Source organism: Cavia porcellus, unplaced genomic scaffold (assembly GCF_034190915.1).
Source record: "Cavia porcellus strain 051 isolate PalLab524CR breed Dunkin Hartley unplaced genomic scaffold, mCavPor4.1 scaffold_13, whole genome shotgun sequence".
Taxonomy (NCBI): domain Eukaryota; kingdom Metazoa; phylum Chordata; class Mammalia; order Rodentia; family Caviidae; genus Cavia; species Cavia porcellus.
Genome location: NW_026947496.1, coordinates 62,424,531 through 62,443,512, shown reverse-complemented (window position 1 = coordinate 62,443,512; position 18,982 = coordinate 62,424,531). Strand labels below are relative to the sequence as shown.

The 18,982-nt window shown below is 37.0% G+C and overlaps 1 protein-coding gene across 3 annotated transcripts in view; it reads left to right on the top strand.

The window, feature by feature from the left end:
* Positions 1-12,043, top strand: part of Sumf1 (sulfatase modifying factor 1) — a 78,022-nt gene extending 65,979 nt beyond the window's left edge. For 2 of the 3 annotated variants that reach the window (XM_063260283.1, XM_063260282.1), the window contains one exon: positions 10,902-12,043. In XM_063260283.1, the coding sequence (XP_063116353.1) occupies positions 10,902-11,012 (111 nt within the window). In that variant the 3' untranslated portion in view covers positions 11,013-12,043. The remainder of the gene's footprint in view (positions 1-10,901) is intronic. The other variant, XR_010051286.1, reaches the window with a different exon arrangement.
* The last annotated feature ends 6,939 nt before the right edge of the window (positions 12,044-18,982 follow it).

The window sequence follows — 18,982 nt, the reverse complement described above, 5'->3', positions numbered from 1 at the left end:
CGTGTGTGTCTGATTTATTTCACTTAATAATAGGTCTCAATCCACTGACCGATAATTGCCTTAAGTTTGTCTTTATGATAGAGTAGTACTCCATTGTGTGTAAATACAATGTTTTCTTTATCCATTCATCTTTCGATGAGTATAGAGGCCATTTCCAAGATTCAGGTATTATGAGTTGTGGTGCTATGAATATGGGAATGCATGTATTACTGTAATATGATGTCTTTAATTCTCTTGGGAACATACCTACATGGTGAATAGCTGGGTCAAATGAAATTTATAGTTGTAGTTTTTTGAGGAATCCCCATTCTGATTTCCATAGTGGTTGTACTAGTTTATATTCCCACCAACGATGTGGAAGATTCCTTTTTTCCCATAGCCTCACCAGCATTTGTTACTGTTTGATTTCTTGATAATAATCACTTTTTATGGAGTAAAATAGAATCTCAGTACTGTTTTAATTTGCATTTTGCATTTTTTTCTAATGACCAGCAGTGTTAAATGTTGTCTCATGTATTAGCCATTTATACTTCTTCTTTTCAGAAATACCTGTTCATTTCAGTTGCCATTTTTTGATTGGGATATTTATTTTGAGTGGATTAAAGTTTTTTTGAGATTTTATATATTCTAGATATGAGTTCCTCTGTCTGAAGAATACCTGAGAAAAATGATTTCTCATTCTATAGCCTTCTTTTCACTCTGTTGGTTGTTTCCTTTGCTGTGTAGAAATATTTTAACTTGATAGGATCTTGTTTATTGGTTCATGGTAGTATTTCTTGTGTCATTAGGGTTTTGTTTAGAAAGTCTTTGCCTACTCCTATGTCTTCAAAAGTGTTTCCCATGTTATTTTCCAGTATATTAAATATTTCTGTATTAACATTTAGATTTTTGATCCATTTTAATTTTAGTTTAGTACACCATAGGAAATATAGGTCTAGACTCAAATCTTCTTCATATGGGTAGCTAGCACTATTTATTAAAGAGGCTATCTTTATACCTTCAGTGTATGTGTTTGATGTGTCTGAAAAGGACCAAGAAGCTCAATGTGCCTGTCATCTGTATTCTGTTGTTCTGTTGATCCACATATCTATGTTTGTGTCTTTACCATGCTATTATTATTATACCTTTGTAATGTAACTTCAAATTTGGAAATGTGATACCTTCTGCCTTGTTCTTGTTACCTAGGATTGTTTTTGCTCTTGTTCTCTTCTGATTCCATATGGATTTTAGGATTATTTTCTCTAGATTTGTGGGGAATACTGTAGGTATTTTGATTGTGATTTTGTTAATCTTTGTATCAGTTTTAGAGCTGTGGCCCATATTGACTATTGGTTCTGTCTTTCCAGGAAAGATGATGTCTTTCTGTTTTCTGAATCTTCTTCAGTCTCCTTTTTCAGAGAACTATAGTTTTCATTGTAGAAGACTTTTGCTTCCTTGGTTAGGTTAATACCCAGGTATTTAATTTTTCTTGTTGCTATTGTGAATCAGTTCTTTTTCTAATTTCTTTTTTAGTGTATTCATTATTGCACAGGAACTTTGTTGATTTTTGTGTTTTAATTTTATATCCTGCTATATTGCTGAATTTGGCTATTAATCTATTTATACCAAAGATTTTAATTTTTTGACTTTTTGTGTTAAATTCATATATGTTACCTAGAAAAATTCAAGGAGCAAGAATTTGAAGAGAAAATATTTTATTATGTCAGTTTATGAGGGGTTTCCCCTGACAGATGCCACTGTGTCTGTAAGCCATAGATCATGGCAAATGTTGAAACTGATGCATGTGCCTGCTCATATTGGTGAACAGGAAAGCAGTCAGACCACAGGTCTCTGCTGGATGTAGGCAGAAGAGCAGAGCTGAAGCAGAGCACTGGACTCTGCCATGATCATCAGATCCAGCCACCTCTTAAAGCCACTAGCCTTCCTCCGCAGAGGGCAGGTCCCCATGTCATTCCTGGCCTGAACTTGAACTTATCAGGGGATCTGTGTCTACCCCTCTCCCTGTCCATGTCTGTCTTTATCTCTCACCCAGTAACTGTGGGCAGAGGAACACTGAAAATCCTAAGGTGAAGCTGTGGTATAGTTGTTCTGTGGCTTAGTTCTGCATAAGCAACCCCTTCCCAAAGTGGTGCCTGATTAAAGTCTGTCTGGCAATATGGTAGGCACCACGCTGGATTTCTTCTCCAGTTCTATGCTGCCATGAAGATGTCACTCTCAGGATAAAATCTCACACTGTTTTTGCTGTTTGCAACAGCTGTGGGCTTTTCTCAGGAGTAGTGTTCATCTGTCCTTTTTCCCTCAAGCTGCCAACTCTTTGGAGCTTACATTTTTTTCTAGTGAGTTTGTCTCGTCCACGACCAACTTGGTCAGTTGGTTGTCACCTCTGTGGCCTTGTGCTGAGGGGAACCAAAATGCAGAGCCTGCTAGAGATTAGTAGTTTGATATGGCCAGGGCATAGACTCTGGTGCAGATTTAGTTGGGGATGAATATAGCGTGGTGCAGCTACCTTCCCTCTTAAAAGAAGTTTTAATCCATTGGTTCAGGTGTAAGTTGCAAGTTGATAGAGTTGAGTTCAGTTTATGCTTTATACTTACATTTATAAAATCATGCTGTCATTCATTCATTCGTTCATTCACTCCTGGACTCAAGCAGTCTTACTGCATCAACCTCATGAGTTGGAGAAACTACAGGTGTAAACCACTATAAAATCTTATGTTAAATTTTGTTTTAAATTAAAAACAGGTTTTCCTGGTATATTACATGTTTGTATTACATATCATAGTTACTAGTCCCAGATTGTCTAATTGCACTAGGCACTGTAAGTGTTCTTGGATCCTCTTGCTGGGGAATCAAACTTCTATGGAAAACAGGTCAATCTGTCTTGTGTAATAGTATCTAGAAACCCCAATTGCTACCAGTTATAACTCTGGTGGAAAGGACACTTTGCTTAACTGAGAAACTGTTACTCTTAAAGTAACTGAAGACCAAAAGAATTTTTATCAATAATAATTTTACAAGACAAAACAAAACAAACTGCCACATTTTAAACAATATAACTAAAATATACCAATTTCATGGTTATGAATGTGTTCGTTAATGCTTTGTAATTTTAGCTTATTTAATTTATATTTTTATAAGCTTCTTAGTTGTCTTTTTGAAATATCTTTAAACTTAAAATATGCTTTTACACACTTATATGGTATGATTGACTTGTGTATTTATCTGGTATACTCCCTAACATTGCTAAACTTATCTGCAATGTTTTTGTAGAATCTTTTTTTTTTTTTTTTTTTTTTTTTTTTTTGTCTTTTTCCTTTTTATCAGTACTGGGGATCGAACTCATGACTGCCTGCTTGCAAGGCAGGCGCTTATGCCACTGAGCTAAATCCCCAGCCCCATTTTTGTAGAATCTTAACAGATTTTTACAAAGTTGACCGTATAGTCATTGACTATAGATGGTATTGCTTCTTCGTTTCTAGTCTACATGTATTTAATAACTTTTATTCCTATATTACATTGTCAGTACCTCAAGTACAGTATTGAATAGAAGTGATACGAATAGATGATTATGCTTGTTTGGTTTGGTTTGCTTTGGTTTTTGAGACAGACTCACTGTGAAATTTAGGCTGGCTTTGAACTCACTGTGTAACTCAGAATGGCCTCAAACTCAGGGTGATCTTCCTGTCTTGGCTTCTCAAGTGCTGGGATTACAGGCATATGCTTGTATACCTGATAATTTTTTCTTAAACATCTTTTATCTGAGTAAGGATTTTTGCTTCTATTCCTAGTTTTATGTGAGGGCTTTCTTTTTTAAAATATTTAACATTAAATATACATTTTGCTGGATACTTTTTTTTTTGCATCTGTTAAGGTGACTGGTTTTTCTTCTGCAGTCTGTTAAGATAATGACTTACACTGATTGATTTTCACTTACTAAACTATCCTTGTGTTACATTCCATCCAGTCATGGTTTATATTCTTTTACGTATTTTGGATGCAGTTGAGCAGTTTTGTGTTTAATTTGTGATAAGTATTGGTCTCTTGTTTTCTTGTAATATTTTTGTCTGGTTTTGGTATGGTGGTATTGTTATGTTCATAGATTAAATTGAGATCTTCGGTTTTCAGGAAGAATTCTTGTATCAATAGCACTACTTCTCTGAAATTGTTGATAAAATTCCTTAGTGAAAGCATTTGAACATAACGTAGTGTATCAGTCTTATTTTCCTTACTGTCATCAAATACTTTAAAGCAAATTAATGTGTTCAAAAAGAGATTTATTTTGGATTACAGTTTTGGGATTCAGGGTTGAGAGCCCGCATCTGGTAGTGTTCTTTTTGCTGGTGGAGCTCTGAGGTGGTGTAAGGCATCACGTGGCGAGGACAGAGTGCGTGCACATGTATGAGTATGCCCGTCTTTCTGTCTTGGGTCTTTTCCTTCTTACAAAACCACTAAGATTCATGGAGCCTACCTTAATGATCTTGTCTAATCCTGTCATCTCCCAGAGGCCCCACTTCTGAACACCATAGTGAAATTAATTTTCCACTCAGTGTCCCACAATGGAAATTAAATTTTAACACATGAAGCCTTGGGGGATGCACTGAAATCAGAGTAAGTTGTAACTGTAAATTTAATTTATTTAATAGATGCTGGTCTCTGTGGGTTTTTTGTTTCTACTTGATTAAGTTCTGACAATTTATGTCTTTCAAGAAATTTGTCCCTTTCATCTGAGTTGCTGAACTTACTGGTAGAATATCTGCCTTTTCATTGGATATTATTAGTTAATGAGTTTATTAATACATTTAAATTTAAATGTTGTTTTGATATTTTTCTTTTAAGCCTCTATTTTTTCTTTTTCCTTTTTAGATAGGAAATTTTTATCACTCCATTTTCTCTCCTTTGGCTGGTTATTTGTAACTCTTTTATAATTAGTGCTTGATTCAGAATTTATATTATACATCTTTAATTTTTCTTTTTTTTGTTTTTTTTGTTTTTTGGTACCAGGAATCAAACTCACAACCTTGTGCTTGCCATCTTTAATTTTTCCTAATCTATCTGAAGTATAATTTTAATTTAGTCAAGCGCGGAGTGATGGTGAGAATATTCCAGAAGAAAAGCATAGCTGAGTGATACAACTGAAAGGAATACATAAAATTTTCCAGAGAAAAATGGCACTTCCAGGATCTTGGTCAAGTAAATTGTTCATAGTTAGGTATTTGGTATTGGTGTTGTCATTTCAGTGAAGTTAGAAAAACAGCTCAGTATTAACTGTACGTTAACAGAGTGCTTTGTTTTCCAATAGATTCAGAGTGGCAGCTTTTAGTAAATTACTAAATGTGGGTTTTGGAATTATATCTAGTTTGGAGTTCTGTGATTGCTTCTTACTAGCTGTATGATCTTGGACAAATTTTAATTTTTTTAATCCTCAGTTTTTATGTTTTCTAAAGTATGCATCATAATTGTGTGCACTGTGGGTTCTTGTGCAGAATAAATGACACATATGTATTTAATTGAAGGCTCAGTAACATTTAGTTACTCCAATTATCTTCATCCTTAACCATCATCCTTATTGTAATTATTTTTTGGCTTCTCTTTTGAGGAAGGAACCAGAAATAAAAGAATTTCGAATTCCTAACTAGAAATGTTGCTATTGAGGAATGATCAATAAAATGAAACGGCTTACATTTGATCATGGGCCAGAGTCTGTTTGCACAGCTAAAGTAAACTCATGATCATTCATAACTTTTTAATTTTCCACTCTTTGTATCTCACAGTGGATACTCTTAGTATCACACAAATTCATTAAGGAGATGAAGACACAGAAAGAGAAAGTATGAGGCAATGTAGAGTCTAGTTAAGAGCATAGATTCTGGAATTTTGTAAAATAAGCAGGAATCAGGACCCATTAGTGTGACCTTAGGTACATTCTTAATGTCAGTAGGCCTAAGTATTTTCTCATGTTAAGTAATGCAGGTCCAAATAATACCTTCTTCATAGGATTATTAGGATCAGTTTTGACAATACATATAAAGATTTTAAAGCAGTTTACATAATATGTACTCAAGAAATGCTAGTTGTAGTTGTTGGTGTTGTCAGATTAATCCCTATGGATCTTCACCACAGTCTATAGCATTAAGAACATGCTTATCATCTTGCCAAAGTAAGGGCAAATGAGTTGATCTAGTGTTAGTGGAAAGCAATGCGTAGGAAACCAGGAGACCTGAGATCTGGTGGGTCCTTATAATGGTTTTATTCCATACGAGTTACAGTTACCTTAAAAACACCCCCTACCCTGAAAACTCATCCTCTCACAAAAACCATATTGTTAGCTCACTTGACTCCAAATCCCCAAGGATGGCAAGTATTAAGTGTATTGTTCTTGAGTTCATCATCACATTCTTCACACAGATACTGTGATCAGTTTAACACAGGTAATTAGCCATTTTGATGAAAAATGACTGAAACAGGTCCTTTCTACTACTCCTGTCCTTAATTAATTGAATGACCTATTTTTCTGCCATCCAAAGACTTCACATCCTTAAGAACCAGTTTTGGTGCTAAAAGTAGACTTAAGGAGGGGGGAACAATGAGGACAGTCATAATTAGGCCATTTACCTCTTTAATTGTGTGCTTTATTAATTGCCTATTACTGAAATTTAAAACGAATGACATTAATCAGTATTAACAGTGAATGAGTATATTTGGAATGCAATTATAATGTGAACTGAGTCTTTGCGAGTGATGAGGCTGAACTGTCAACTTTTGGAGTGGGATTTTTTTTTTTTTTTTGGTCTTTTTCCTTTTTATTGGTACCGGGGATCGAACTCAGGACTGCCTGCTTGCAAGGCAGGCGCTTTTGCCACTGAGCTAAATCCCCAGCCCCTGGAATGGGATTTGCTTTTTCCAACTTAATTTTTTATAGTCATTTTGAGTAATGGAAGGTCTCAGGGATTGTTGTGATCTAATAATCCGCTCTTTTGTTGTTGATTTAAAGCTTTTTGTTTATATAGATAAAACATTTGCACTGCATAAAAATTAGAACATAAATAATAAAGATGAAACTAAAAGCCACTCTCCAGGGATTTAACTCAGCAGCATAAGTGCCTGCCTGAACGTGTGATACCCTGGTACAAAAAAAAAAAGAAAAAAAAAAAAGAAAAGAAAAACCACTCATTTTGCTTCCTGAAGAGAACAATTGATAATAATCCGCCAAATTTTGTCTTGCATTTTTATTATTTTTTTCAAACATATAATTATTTAGTACTTATCCAGGGTCTTTATGTATGGCCATAATAATAACTAAAAAAAAATATCTCTCACAGGGCAAGGGCTCAGCATCACAGCACCTGCCTGGAAAGTTCAGGTCCTGGTACCCACCCCCACCCCCCCACCCCCGCCCAATCTCTCACATATCATGATCTGTTTCTACTGTATCACAGCTGCAAAATTTATCTCAACACAATGTTTTTATGGATGTGTTTCATTCAGCAAAAAAACACAGTCCTGTGTCATATCAGCAGAACACTCCCACTTATATAGAAAATAAAACTTAATATTTTTGTAGTATTTATATTTGCACATTCAGATGCTAATAGGGATAGTATCATGTTTTCACAGTCTAGTTAGGATTGCTGAGACCATTTAAGAGCTGGCCTGCCTTCTTCAGTAATAATGAAGGTTTGCCCAAAGAGGTCAGATAAACTTGGCAAAGTCAGGTTGTGATTTTTTTTTCCCTAAAACTTAACAATAATAATAACAATAATAATGCCATGTCAAGTGCTTTACTTTTTAATGTAAAAATGAAGTAGTAATGTAATTTCACAAGTAGTTCCACTTTATCTATGAGAGAACAAATGCAGAAAGGATTTGCTAAAGATTAAAGAGCTAAGAAGCCTTCTGTTTTGCCTTTGCTGGTGAATAAATTAGCAAAATGCTTGTCACAGTTTTCATTTGTATCAGGTCCACGTTCCTATCTGTTGAGAATACTATGATGTTCCTCCACTCTGTTTATCCACTCACATTGGCTGCCTCTTAACATTATAACTACCTTTATATCAGTAATACCTTTGTCTGAAATTCTCATTTTCCAAACTTTTGGCCAATGCAGCTCAGATGTCTCCTCCTTCCAGAGGCCTTTCCAGATCCCCTTTTGTAGAGTAGCCACTGTCACTCTCAGCCTCTCTCGTGTTTTACTTTTTTCAGAGATGACTACTGCCAGAAACATTCTTGAATTTATTGGCCTATTTACTGTCTGACTATTCCTGTTGAATGTTAGCTCTCTGATTACAGGGACCTTGTTTGTCATGCTCTGATTGTATTCATTGTGCCTAAAATAGCACCTTTCATGTTACAAGGAGAAACTGTGCTGTGTCATCACCAGGCTGTGGTCTTGCTGTCCTTTGAACTTGCTTAAATTTTTCATTTTAATGCTTTCTACATTGTTTTTTTCTGCTTAATCTACCTTCTTCTTTTTTTTTCTAAAAGTCCTAGAAATTAATGCTACTCAATGCATGCCCCCTAGGGTATAGCAACCAGAGCACCTAGAAGCTTGTTAGGAATGCGCGTTCTTGGGTCCCATCCCATTTAGAGACTTAGGGTCTCTAGGTCTGTCTCTAAAGATATACACTTAAGCTCTTCAGGTTGCTCTTGTGTATACTGAATTCTGAGAAGCATTGCCGTAATGATGTATGTTGCATTTGAATTAAGTGCTGCCTTCCAAAAGTTTTTCCTAAAGATCTGGGCCTTCTGCAAGGGATAGTTCCTTCCCTTGAATTGCTAAGCTCAAGGCTGTGTTATCCTATCATGATTTTTTTTTAACTGTTTAATGCATAGCCATTGTTTTTTCAATTGGCTTCGAATCTCCAGCTAAGCAGGTGCAGGCCCAGGCTTCTATCTCTTCATTGGGTACAGAGCACATAATCAGGAAATGCTTGTTTTACTTTACTAATGGTACCATCATGGGGCAAGAATGTCAAAGTCATCTGTCTGTCTGCTTCCCCTGTACTTGGTCTACGCTATAGTGTGCTACACGTGCTTAGTTGCGTAGGACCCTAGATTATCTGTAGGAGCTTGATTGTAAAAATAACAATGTACCATTGTTATGCAGCAGCCACCCGAGCAGACCCTACCCAAATGAGGTTTCTGCTCTGTCTTCCCACATGGTCGCTTATAGACCTTTGAGAACTACTGTTGCATGTGGGTCACTCATTGTAACCACCAATTTTTTTTTTTTTTATCATTGCAAGCACATTTTTTATTCATCTTCCCTCTGTCCACTTGAGAATTGATAATATATTCCTCACTGGCCACAAAGAAAATGAGAAAATTGCTTGCTATTATTGTACTATCTATAGAAGAGATATTACTGTATCTTTCTTTTTATAGTGGAAATGCTCCAGAGAATTTCCATGTCAACTTCAGAGTTAATTTTTATGAAGATTAGAAGCATTTGACTTTTATGAGAGAAAAGAAAATAATAGGAATTTTTTTAAAAACCCTTGCATTCTGACCTATTTTTCCTCCCCACAAATTATCTCTTCTCATGAACTTTTTCTACATTATTCTTTTTGTACTTTCTTTAACCAGCTGGCAGGGATTTGAGTTTCATTGAGCCAACTCTGAGTTTATGCTCATGGCACCCAGGATGACTAGTTTATTTTCATGTTTTTCTGTTGAATCAGAGAACAAACCTAGCAAGAGTTCCATGCATGGTTATTTTTGGAATCTGAAAACCTTTGAAATATTCCTAATAGGTAATCTGTAGCCATTCACTGAACACTATTATGCAGCCATAGTAGTATACAGGTTAGGTGGATTATGTCCTGTATGTTTGTGTGAATGCTTGTGTGCATGCAAAACTTGTTGGTTGGGTGGTAGGGAAGAAGGCATGAGATGTGGTACTATTCCCTCTGGGGTACCACAGAATATAGGGAAGAAGCCACATCACGACACACATTGGAATTCCATTCCTTTAACAACTGTGTCATCTTGGGTAACCTTTTTATAGTATCTCTGGGCTGTTAGGTCAAACCAAATAACAAATGATAGTGTCAGCCAGGTATGGTCTAGGTGCTCAGTGTCTGTATGAATGTATATACTTGTACTTTACTCTTATAAAAAAATTACAAAAACAACTGACTACCTATAAAAAGCATAGCTTTGTAAGTTACTGTGGTTTAGATTCTAAAAACATGAAAAACCCCAATGTTTTCCAACATTGATGGGCATAGCTTGCTGTTTTCCAGTCTATTGAATAATAAATGATATCTTAATATTTTTAATTAGTATTTTCTTGGTTGCCATTTATCTTCAGTATTTCTTATAAAGTAAAAATTAGTAGATACTAGTCATAGATGATTTGAAACCCCACTGCACAAGAATAATTAATTATTGTGCATATTTTGGTGTGTTCTGAATCCTCTAATCTTTTTTCCCCTTGTTACCTGTGGTGATGTAAGTTGATGTCAAACCATATATATAGTTTTGTATTGATTTTTTCATTTAACTTTTTATCATAAGAATTTTCTGTGTCATTAAGTATTGCTTAAAAACATGATTTGCAGTGACTGCTGACTGTTCTACTGTATGGATGTCCCTAACATAACATAATAATGGGTTGTTACAGTTTTCTTTTTTTCTGTTACACCTAATGGTGACCCCAGCTTCTTTGTATATATGAATATCTTGCTTATATGCTATCTGGTTAATTCTTGAATATGTTGCCCTTTGAGAAACATACACGTTAAGTTTTCATGATGAAGTTTTGTTTTTGTGGGAAATCTCTGTACACAGGTCAGCATAACTTCATAGCTGGTTCTTTTGAATAGCATGCCTCTGACAGGTTAGAACCCTAAGCCTAAGCTGAGATTCCTAGAGGCACTCACTCACTTCTTCTTTCTTTGCAGTCCTACTGCTATAGGTATCGCTGTGCTGCTCGAAGCCAGAACACACCTGATAGCTCTGCATCAAATCTGGGATTCCGCTGTGCAGCCAACCGCCTGCCTACCACAGACTAACAGTCAAGAAGAAGCTTCCCAAATCCAGAATGTTATTTCTAACCAACACTTGGTTTCCCTCAGAACACTGAGCAATCTTGTGCAAACAAGTCTCACCTTGAGGTGGGATACATACTTGCCTAATGGCCAAAGGAACTGTCTTGCGAGACCAAATCACTGACCTGTGTCAGTGCATGTGCTTTATTGTGTGGTGCATCTTTGAAGATCATCGCCATGTTTTACTTTTGTGAACCTTTTAAGGAGGAGTAGGAAACCAGAGAACCTTGAAGTAGGTGCTGCAAGTTCCGTGTGTTCTCCTCAGGCTCTGTAACTGGATTAGACACTGGTCTAACCTGCCTTTGGTAGTTAGATGGGTTAGATGCCCATCTAACTTGCCTTTGATAGTTTCCCATTTATCAAGTGAGGAGATGGACATCATCATCTTTAAAGCTCTTTCTAACTTACAGATTCTATTAGTGATATCAGATTCTATTGTGATTGCATAGTGAGAATTTATCACAGATTATTTTTTAGCTATTTTTTTTTCATGTGTGAAGCTTGGGTATTACTAATCGTGTAAAGTAAAAGTTCTCTTATGTATTATTTTTCAGAAAAGGGTATGGGGGGGGTGAATCCTTTATATTCATATTGCACTTTGTTTTTCCAAGGAAATCAGTGTCTTTTTACATTGTGATGATGAATCCCACATGGGCCAGTGCTGGTATGCTAAAGTTCAGTGCTCTGAACAGAACAGGAATGTCTGTGGGGTGACTCTATTGTGCTTTATCTTTTAACATTAAGTGCCTTTGGCTCAGAGGGGCAGTTAGAAGCCCTATTATCCTCTCTCCCCAAAGCCTTCTGTGAATGTGAAATGTGTACTAAATGGGGGAACCTGTTTAACCTAGGTATAGAAGAAAAGGAATGAAGACCGTAAATTAACTGTATTCAGGGTACCCAGTATTTTGTAATAGAGAGGTAGGAAATGTTGGCTAAGGAGTATCAGATACTTTGAATCATGCACTGTGTCAAATAAATGGTATTGATGAACTTCACTTTCATTGGTTCTTTTCCTTGTTCCCTCCTTTATGTTTTCCTTTAAAGAAATGACTTTGTGATGTTTTGGATTTTTTCTTTTTGCTAGAAAACCTTTATCTCTTTTAGCTGATTCTGAATAAAATTATTTTATGACCTTGGTTCTTGCCAGAGTAGATAATGCTAAGTCAAGGATGTAGAACCTGGCAGCAGGTTCATTTTTACAGGGATGGCTTACTCCCTGAGATCCCTTTTGTTAGGATCCAACCTGATTCCTTATTTCCAAGGACCTTTCAGCCATTTCTAACACATCATTTGAAGGAAATGCTTGTATGAAAGTCAAATAGTATTTATCAGTGTTTAATCAACACTTGGTTTCTACTTGCGTCTGTAACCTCTAACATATTCAAACATTTGTCTTAAAGAACAATTACATCACTACATGTTTAGCCTCATTTTTTGGTCAGTCATTTTGTAGAAATAAAATATTTCTATACAAACTGCCACCACTGATGATTAATTGCAAGCAAAACAAAGAACAGACATTTGTAGGAAGTAGCTAATGTAGGAAATAAGGTACTTTATTTTTAAAATTAGCATTACTTCGGTTTTTGTTCATTCTTGTTACCTCCCACCTGTGTATCTTTTTTTACATTATGCTATGTATATTTTGACTTTTTGTCTTGTTAATTAGTGTTACATAGCATAAACACTTGTGTGATTGAGGCATCATTATTAGAATTGCATTTTTAGCAACAGCATAATATTGTAGAACATTTAAACTGTGTCTTAAGGAGCTCTTCATTTAGTCACACACATCTAGGTTACCAGCTAATATTACAGAGAGCTGCAGCCCCTACACTTTATAGTGTTGTGTATTGGTGTATGAGCAGATCAACCAAATGGCCATAGATGTAGTCCTAGAAAGCCTCATGTTTTGCAAAATTGTACACACAGACACACAGACACACAGACACACAGACACACACACACACACACACACACACACACACACGGGACTCCCTCATTTCTGAAGGTCCACTTATACTGCTGATGGTTTCTTTTAAATGTCGAGAAGTTTGTCGGTTTCTTTCAGATGTATTTCCACCACATACGACCCAGCATACGTTCCACATTCCACAGTCTCCTGTTCTCCACTTTGTCTACTTACCACTTACGAGTTATTTTATTAAAGAAGCACTGTAGCCGAAGACAGCATTTGGGGGATGTGCCAGTTCCAGTACTGAACCCTTTATTTTCCTTTTCAGTGCTTTGTATTAGATTAGTTTCTAATGCTCATTTCTCACCTCCATTGAAGCATGGAGAGGATTTAAGGTTTGTTGTAGCTGTTTTAGTTCTGAATTCCAGATAGTCTTACTTTAAGTTTGTGCGTGTTGGTTGAGTGGGAAGCGGGCAGATCTTTCTTAAAGCCTTGTAAACATGATTAGAAGAGGTGGGCCCTGGGCATGGTGGCACATGCCTATAATCCCGGCTACTGAGGAGGCTGAGGCAGGAGGATCAGAAGTTCGAGGACTGCTTGAACAACTTAGACCCTGTCTCAAAATTCAAACAAAAAGAAAGGGGATATTAGTGATGCTGCTCAGTGGTAGAGCACCTCTGGTTTTAATCCTTAGTACCAGAAAAAAAGAATGACTTTTCTTAGAAAATGTTAAATTGAATAGATGCCTCAAACGCTGCATGGTTAAGTCTACAAGTTAAAATGGAATGCAAGACTTCATTAGTATAGACTGTCCCCTTCCCTCTCCCCCACCCTTTCTGGACAAAGCATTTCAGTTGTCCATGTGACCTTTCAGGAAAAACAAGAAATGGAAAGTACCATTTTAGTGAGTGTTGGCTGAGGCAGAGGTGTGGGGGGGTGAGGGCTCCGAAGCAGAGTGATGACAAGCATCTATGTTTGGGAAACTATCTTCAGTGATAACTCTTGTTGACATAAAATGTGGTTTCACCAAACAGGGTTCTTAAAGCTAAAGTGTAATTACCTCATGATTTTATCCTCAATTTTCAAGATGCAAATAGAGTTGTCTTTTATTTTGTTTTGTTTTGTGTGGCAAAATCCATACTTGACGGGAGAAAAAGTGGGTTTTGAAGAAACATAAGCTTGGTGCTTTCTGTTCTGAAATAGGGCATTTTATACAAGAGATGAATGTGGATTTTTTTTTTTTTTTTTTTTTTTTTGTACTGGGGATTGAACTCACGACCTTGTGCTTGCCAGGCAGGCACTTACACCGCTGAGCTAAATTTCCAGCCTGAATGTGGATTTTTTTAAACAGTGATACCGTGCATGTGGTTCTCCTTCCCTTTCAACAGATATTAACCTTACCATTAACAATATTTCTTGTAGAAGGATTGACCTGCAGGTTGGCTATATTGAACAAAGGAAGTACAGAGCAGGCAAGAAATATCATTAGGTGAGGCAGGCTGAGTGTGAGGCATGCCCATACTAAGGGGTTGCCCTGCTGAACCATCTGCCTCCAGTTACAAGATCTTCCAGCTCCTGGGAGTGGCTAGGTATTTGCATTTTTATACAAAGTCTCCTTAGTTCTAATATTGGTAACAAATTCAGATTTTGAAAGTCTAATAAGCTGTTTCTGCAGCCAGGTTCAGCCTATGTGGTGCCATTTTGTAGTGTGTGTTCTGAAATGCTGATTCATTTCTTGCAGCAGAGAATTTCATGTGTTTATATCTGAAGAATGACTGATCAAGTAAGTAATGTACAAGAAATGTACAAGTGAGACAAAAGCCAGTGAATTGCCTCAGCTGTCACTCTACCCCGAAAGGCCTTCCTTGTAAGACTGCATCCCTCCATCCTCACTCCCGCCCCCACCTGAAGTCATTTACTACCCTGGTGGTCTCAGCAGAGCACTTGACAGCCCACTTTCGGTCACTTTTAACACTAATTACTAAGTCTACTGATTACTGACTCTGTAGACACTGTTGGTCTCCTTTTATTTATTAAAACTCACTCTCTGTAATATGACTATCCCGAGAAGGCCTTGTTTGCCACAATCATTTGTACTGTTAACTAAAGCTAGCCTTAGTTGTTTCTAATGATTAAAACACTGGAAATTATTAACTCCAAGACCTCAGATGGAGCTTTGGCAGCTGTGTGAAATTCATTACTTCTTCTGACTTTTGTGCTTAGGTCATTAGAACAAGAGTTTAATTTTTTTAATAAAGTCAAATCATTAAAGTTAATATTCAGGCTGTGAAACACAATGCCGTATTCTGAGACTTGCCTTATTTGGTATTAAAAAGTTCAAGAGATTAGTATCAATGGATGGAACTTTTAGCCTTAGATCAGAGTCTAATCTGCCTCTAGGGGTAACTGACCCCAAAGTCCTCGTCATGACAAGGCGGTCAGAGTCACAGTTGTCAGGTAACGAGATAATTCCATTTCAGAATAATTGCAGGACGGATAGGATTGCTCTTCCATTCTTGGGTCTGGGCTGTGTTTGACAAACTCCTTGTTTTCTTTGCTGAGGAAAATAGAAGTCTGATCAGAGCAGCTCTCCTAACATGTCAGTTTGGCACCTCAACAGGGTAATGTTAGAAGCTCTGATTAGGGCTTAGAGGAAAAATGAAACCAGGTAACAGGCTGCCAGGGGAAAAGAGATAAATCTTTGCTTGTCTGGCCACACTGATAAAAGGTTCACCTACATTTCCTTTAACCCTTCCCTAGAAAGGCTCTTGTTTGTTACTTTTTCAATATTTAATTTTATTCCATACATTTGGAAAATAAGGCTTTATTTACTTTACGTGACATGGGAACGACCCTTCAGTCACTTGTCTTTCCAGACAGTTTGGCATCTGTGGAAAGATATGAAATAGTTCAGAAGGAGTGTTTACCACAGTATACCTGGGTAAGTGCTTCCTAGCTACTTGTTCCTGTTATGAGTATAATAATTAAAAAGAAGTTAAAAAAAATAGGTACTAACAGATTGAGGCCTGGTCAGCTACAGAGTTACAGCTATATACAATGAACGGAGTGCACTAAGCAAGAAAAAACAAAGACTGCCTCTGAAAGCATGATCTTGACTGCCATTTAAAAAAGGAAAGCCGGCACCTTATCTATATACTGCATGGCCCATTTGTCTCACAAAAATTTGGATCTGGTTATTGCTGTCTTGTGTTGTTCGGAAGCCTGTCCCCTTGAATCCACCTCACGACCCTTGAAAATGTCACTTGTGGGCACAATAATAATCACAGGAAGGAAAACAGAAAAGAGAGGGCAGTGTATGGGCCCTCGAGGTGTTGATAGAGTATGAAATGTTTTCTAAGCTGATTTGCATTTCAGCTTTAGGGAATAATTGTTTAGGTAGCTTGGCCTTGTCATTTAGAATCTCCCTTCTCATTTAATCCTCTGGGATTATTGCGCTAGGATCTAGAGTCTTCATAAATTCATAATCTAAAACTGGATTGAAAACTCAGGATGATGTCCAAAGAATAGTTGAGGGTTTGGCAGAACTCACAGGGACTGGTGTAGTAGGTTTTTTCCTAGCCTAACATTTGTCCAAGTGTGGTTTTAGGACTGTGGGGCTCTCTACCCTGCTTTCAGCAGATCTGTGAGTCAGCACTAATTTTACACAATATTAAGATATTATTTGCCTTTTTTACTAGTATTACGAGTGTGCAGTGGAATTTTCTAGAGGCCACATGGTATATAGCTTGATGCTTCAGAGATTCTAAGGTTATGACTATAAGCTTATATTTTTATGTTTAAAAATTCTTCAGCCTTAATATGTTAAACATCTTTAAATATAATTTACATTATAAAGTCCTTTGGACTCCTAAATAATTTCCAGGAGTGTAAATGGATCTTGTGATTCAAAAATTTGAAAGATGGTAATCTAGGAAACAAACAAGGTCTGAGAGTGACCGAGTCTGTCTTGGGAGAACAATGAGGAACCTTTATCTCTTCTAAGAACAGTCAAGAATTGGGTTCAAATAAACTTGAAGACCAAGTTAAATAAATTAAGAAGCTACCATGGGTTGTCATATTTTTTTCAGAGACAGTGATAATGAATGCACGTTCTCATGGATTCCTTTATCCAATCACATAGGTAGAATTTCTGGCAGAAAGGGACTACCCCTCAAAATTTCACAAGTTGTAGTCTCCACTCAAGGTAGTGTGGTGCTGGGACCCTGCATGTCATCAAACATGTCCTTGTTCAGGCCACAAAAAGAAGGGAAGGAGTAAGGAGAGGGAGAAAGAGAGAACCACGTTACTTTCTTAAGCAGCGGCTGGGGTTTAGCTTAGCAGCATAAGTGAGGTCCTGAGTTTGATCCCTGTTATTAAAAAAAAAAAAATAAAGACCGAGCAGCTTGCTCTCCCTGGTGGATTCTGTCTCTGCTGTATATTGTGATTGCTGGACCTCATCTCTGGATTACCTTGCAGTCAGCAGTTGTAGGCTTCTTTTAGTTGCCAGGTAATGTGCTGAATTCTTTATTTCTATGGTCTAGTTTAATGTGAACCACAGTGGTGAGAAGAAGTGGGTCTTTTTGATTAGTATTTCCATTGTTCACATAGGAAACTAGGACTCCAACAAAGAATTTGCAAAGTCAAACGGGGCAGAGCTAGGACTCAGCATTTGTGTGACTTTCGTTCTCTCTGTTGTATCACTAGATCTGGAGTTTGGGGCAAATTGTGAGTTTGGAGTAGAAGTGAATGAACTAGAATAGATTACTGGGGCAAGAGGTAGCCTCAAGAAGAAAAAGGGCAAAGAGCAAGGAGGTAGAATGGGTTAGCGGGTAAGAGCCAGGCTGTCTAGGTTTAAATTTTTGTCCTGCCATTCAACAGAGTTGTGACTTTGAGTAAGCTGTAAGCCTCTTTGTTCTTTAGATTTTGAAAATCAAATGCAAGGGCTTTCAGAAAAGTTAGAGTTGAGACAGGAGGGTTAAAATGGTTATTACAAGGTGTTAGACTTGATCAAGGAGACTCTGCATTCCAGACTTTACAGGTTAATGCTCGTATCTCAGTGAATATCACACTATGGTAATGAGATATCTAGGTGAAGACTACACATTCTAGAAAAACATGTTTTATCATATTTTCCTTTGAATGTACCAGTTCTTTTAAAAAAATGACTAAGTGATGCGAAAGCAGTGGGTTGTTTTATGGGTGAAATGGGAAAAGATAGGCATACGGGAAACATCTGCTGGAAATAATGAAGATCACATTGGTGCTTTATCAGGTTATTTGTACAGGCTCAAACATATAAGCAAAATGCAGCTGATGAAGAAGGCTGAGAGCGGTGTGTGAAGAATGATAGGAAGAGGCTGCAGCATGCCTGTCCTGAGGCAGTCTGGGTAAGTATAAGGACCATAGTCCTGATAAAATTAAGTTCCCTGCTTTGTGAAACACGGATAAAATTTTTCATTACTCCTAATTCTGCTGCTAGGCTCAGAATTGGGCATTCTTTCATAAAGCACAATTTCAGGGCAACTTCCCACTCAATATTTGCTTCTCTTCCAGAACATTTGTAAATATTTAGTTCTGTAAAGGGAAAATCTTCACTAATATGAGAACCACCTTCACATTTGTTATTTTATACTTATTTGCAAAACCTTTTGCTTCAGGATATATTTGGCAAGCTTAAGGCGAATTACAAAGCTTTTTTAGCTTTGAACAATCTCTTGGGAGGCCAGCTCTTCCACCTCTATGTGTAGGAATGTTACTGTGAAACAGCAGTTTATAAAGTGGTTTTTGTGTACAGTGTTCTCCCTCTAGTGGTCAGGTTGGTGTTTGTTTGTTTCTACACTTTGTTTTAATTTTTCTTGTGATTTTGTACCAATAATCTCTAAAGTTGAAAAACTATTTAGGAGCGCTGTGAGGGCGAGGAAGAGAAAATAAAAAAGGAGAGGGTGCAAGCCTTCATCCCCTGGGTTGAAGCAGTGTTCTAACTGTTCCAATTGTAGCTTTTTTTTTTTTTTAAGAGGAA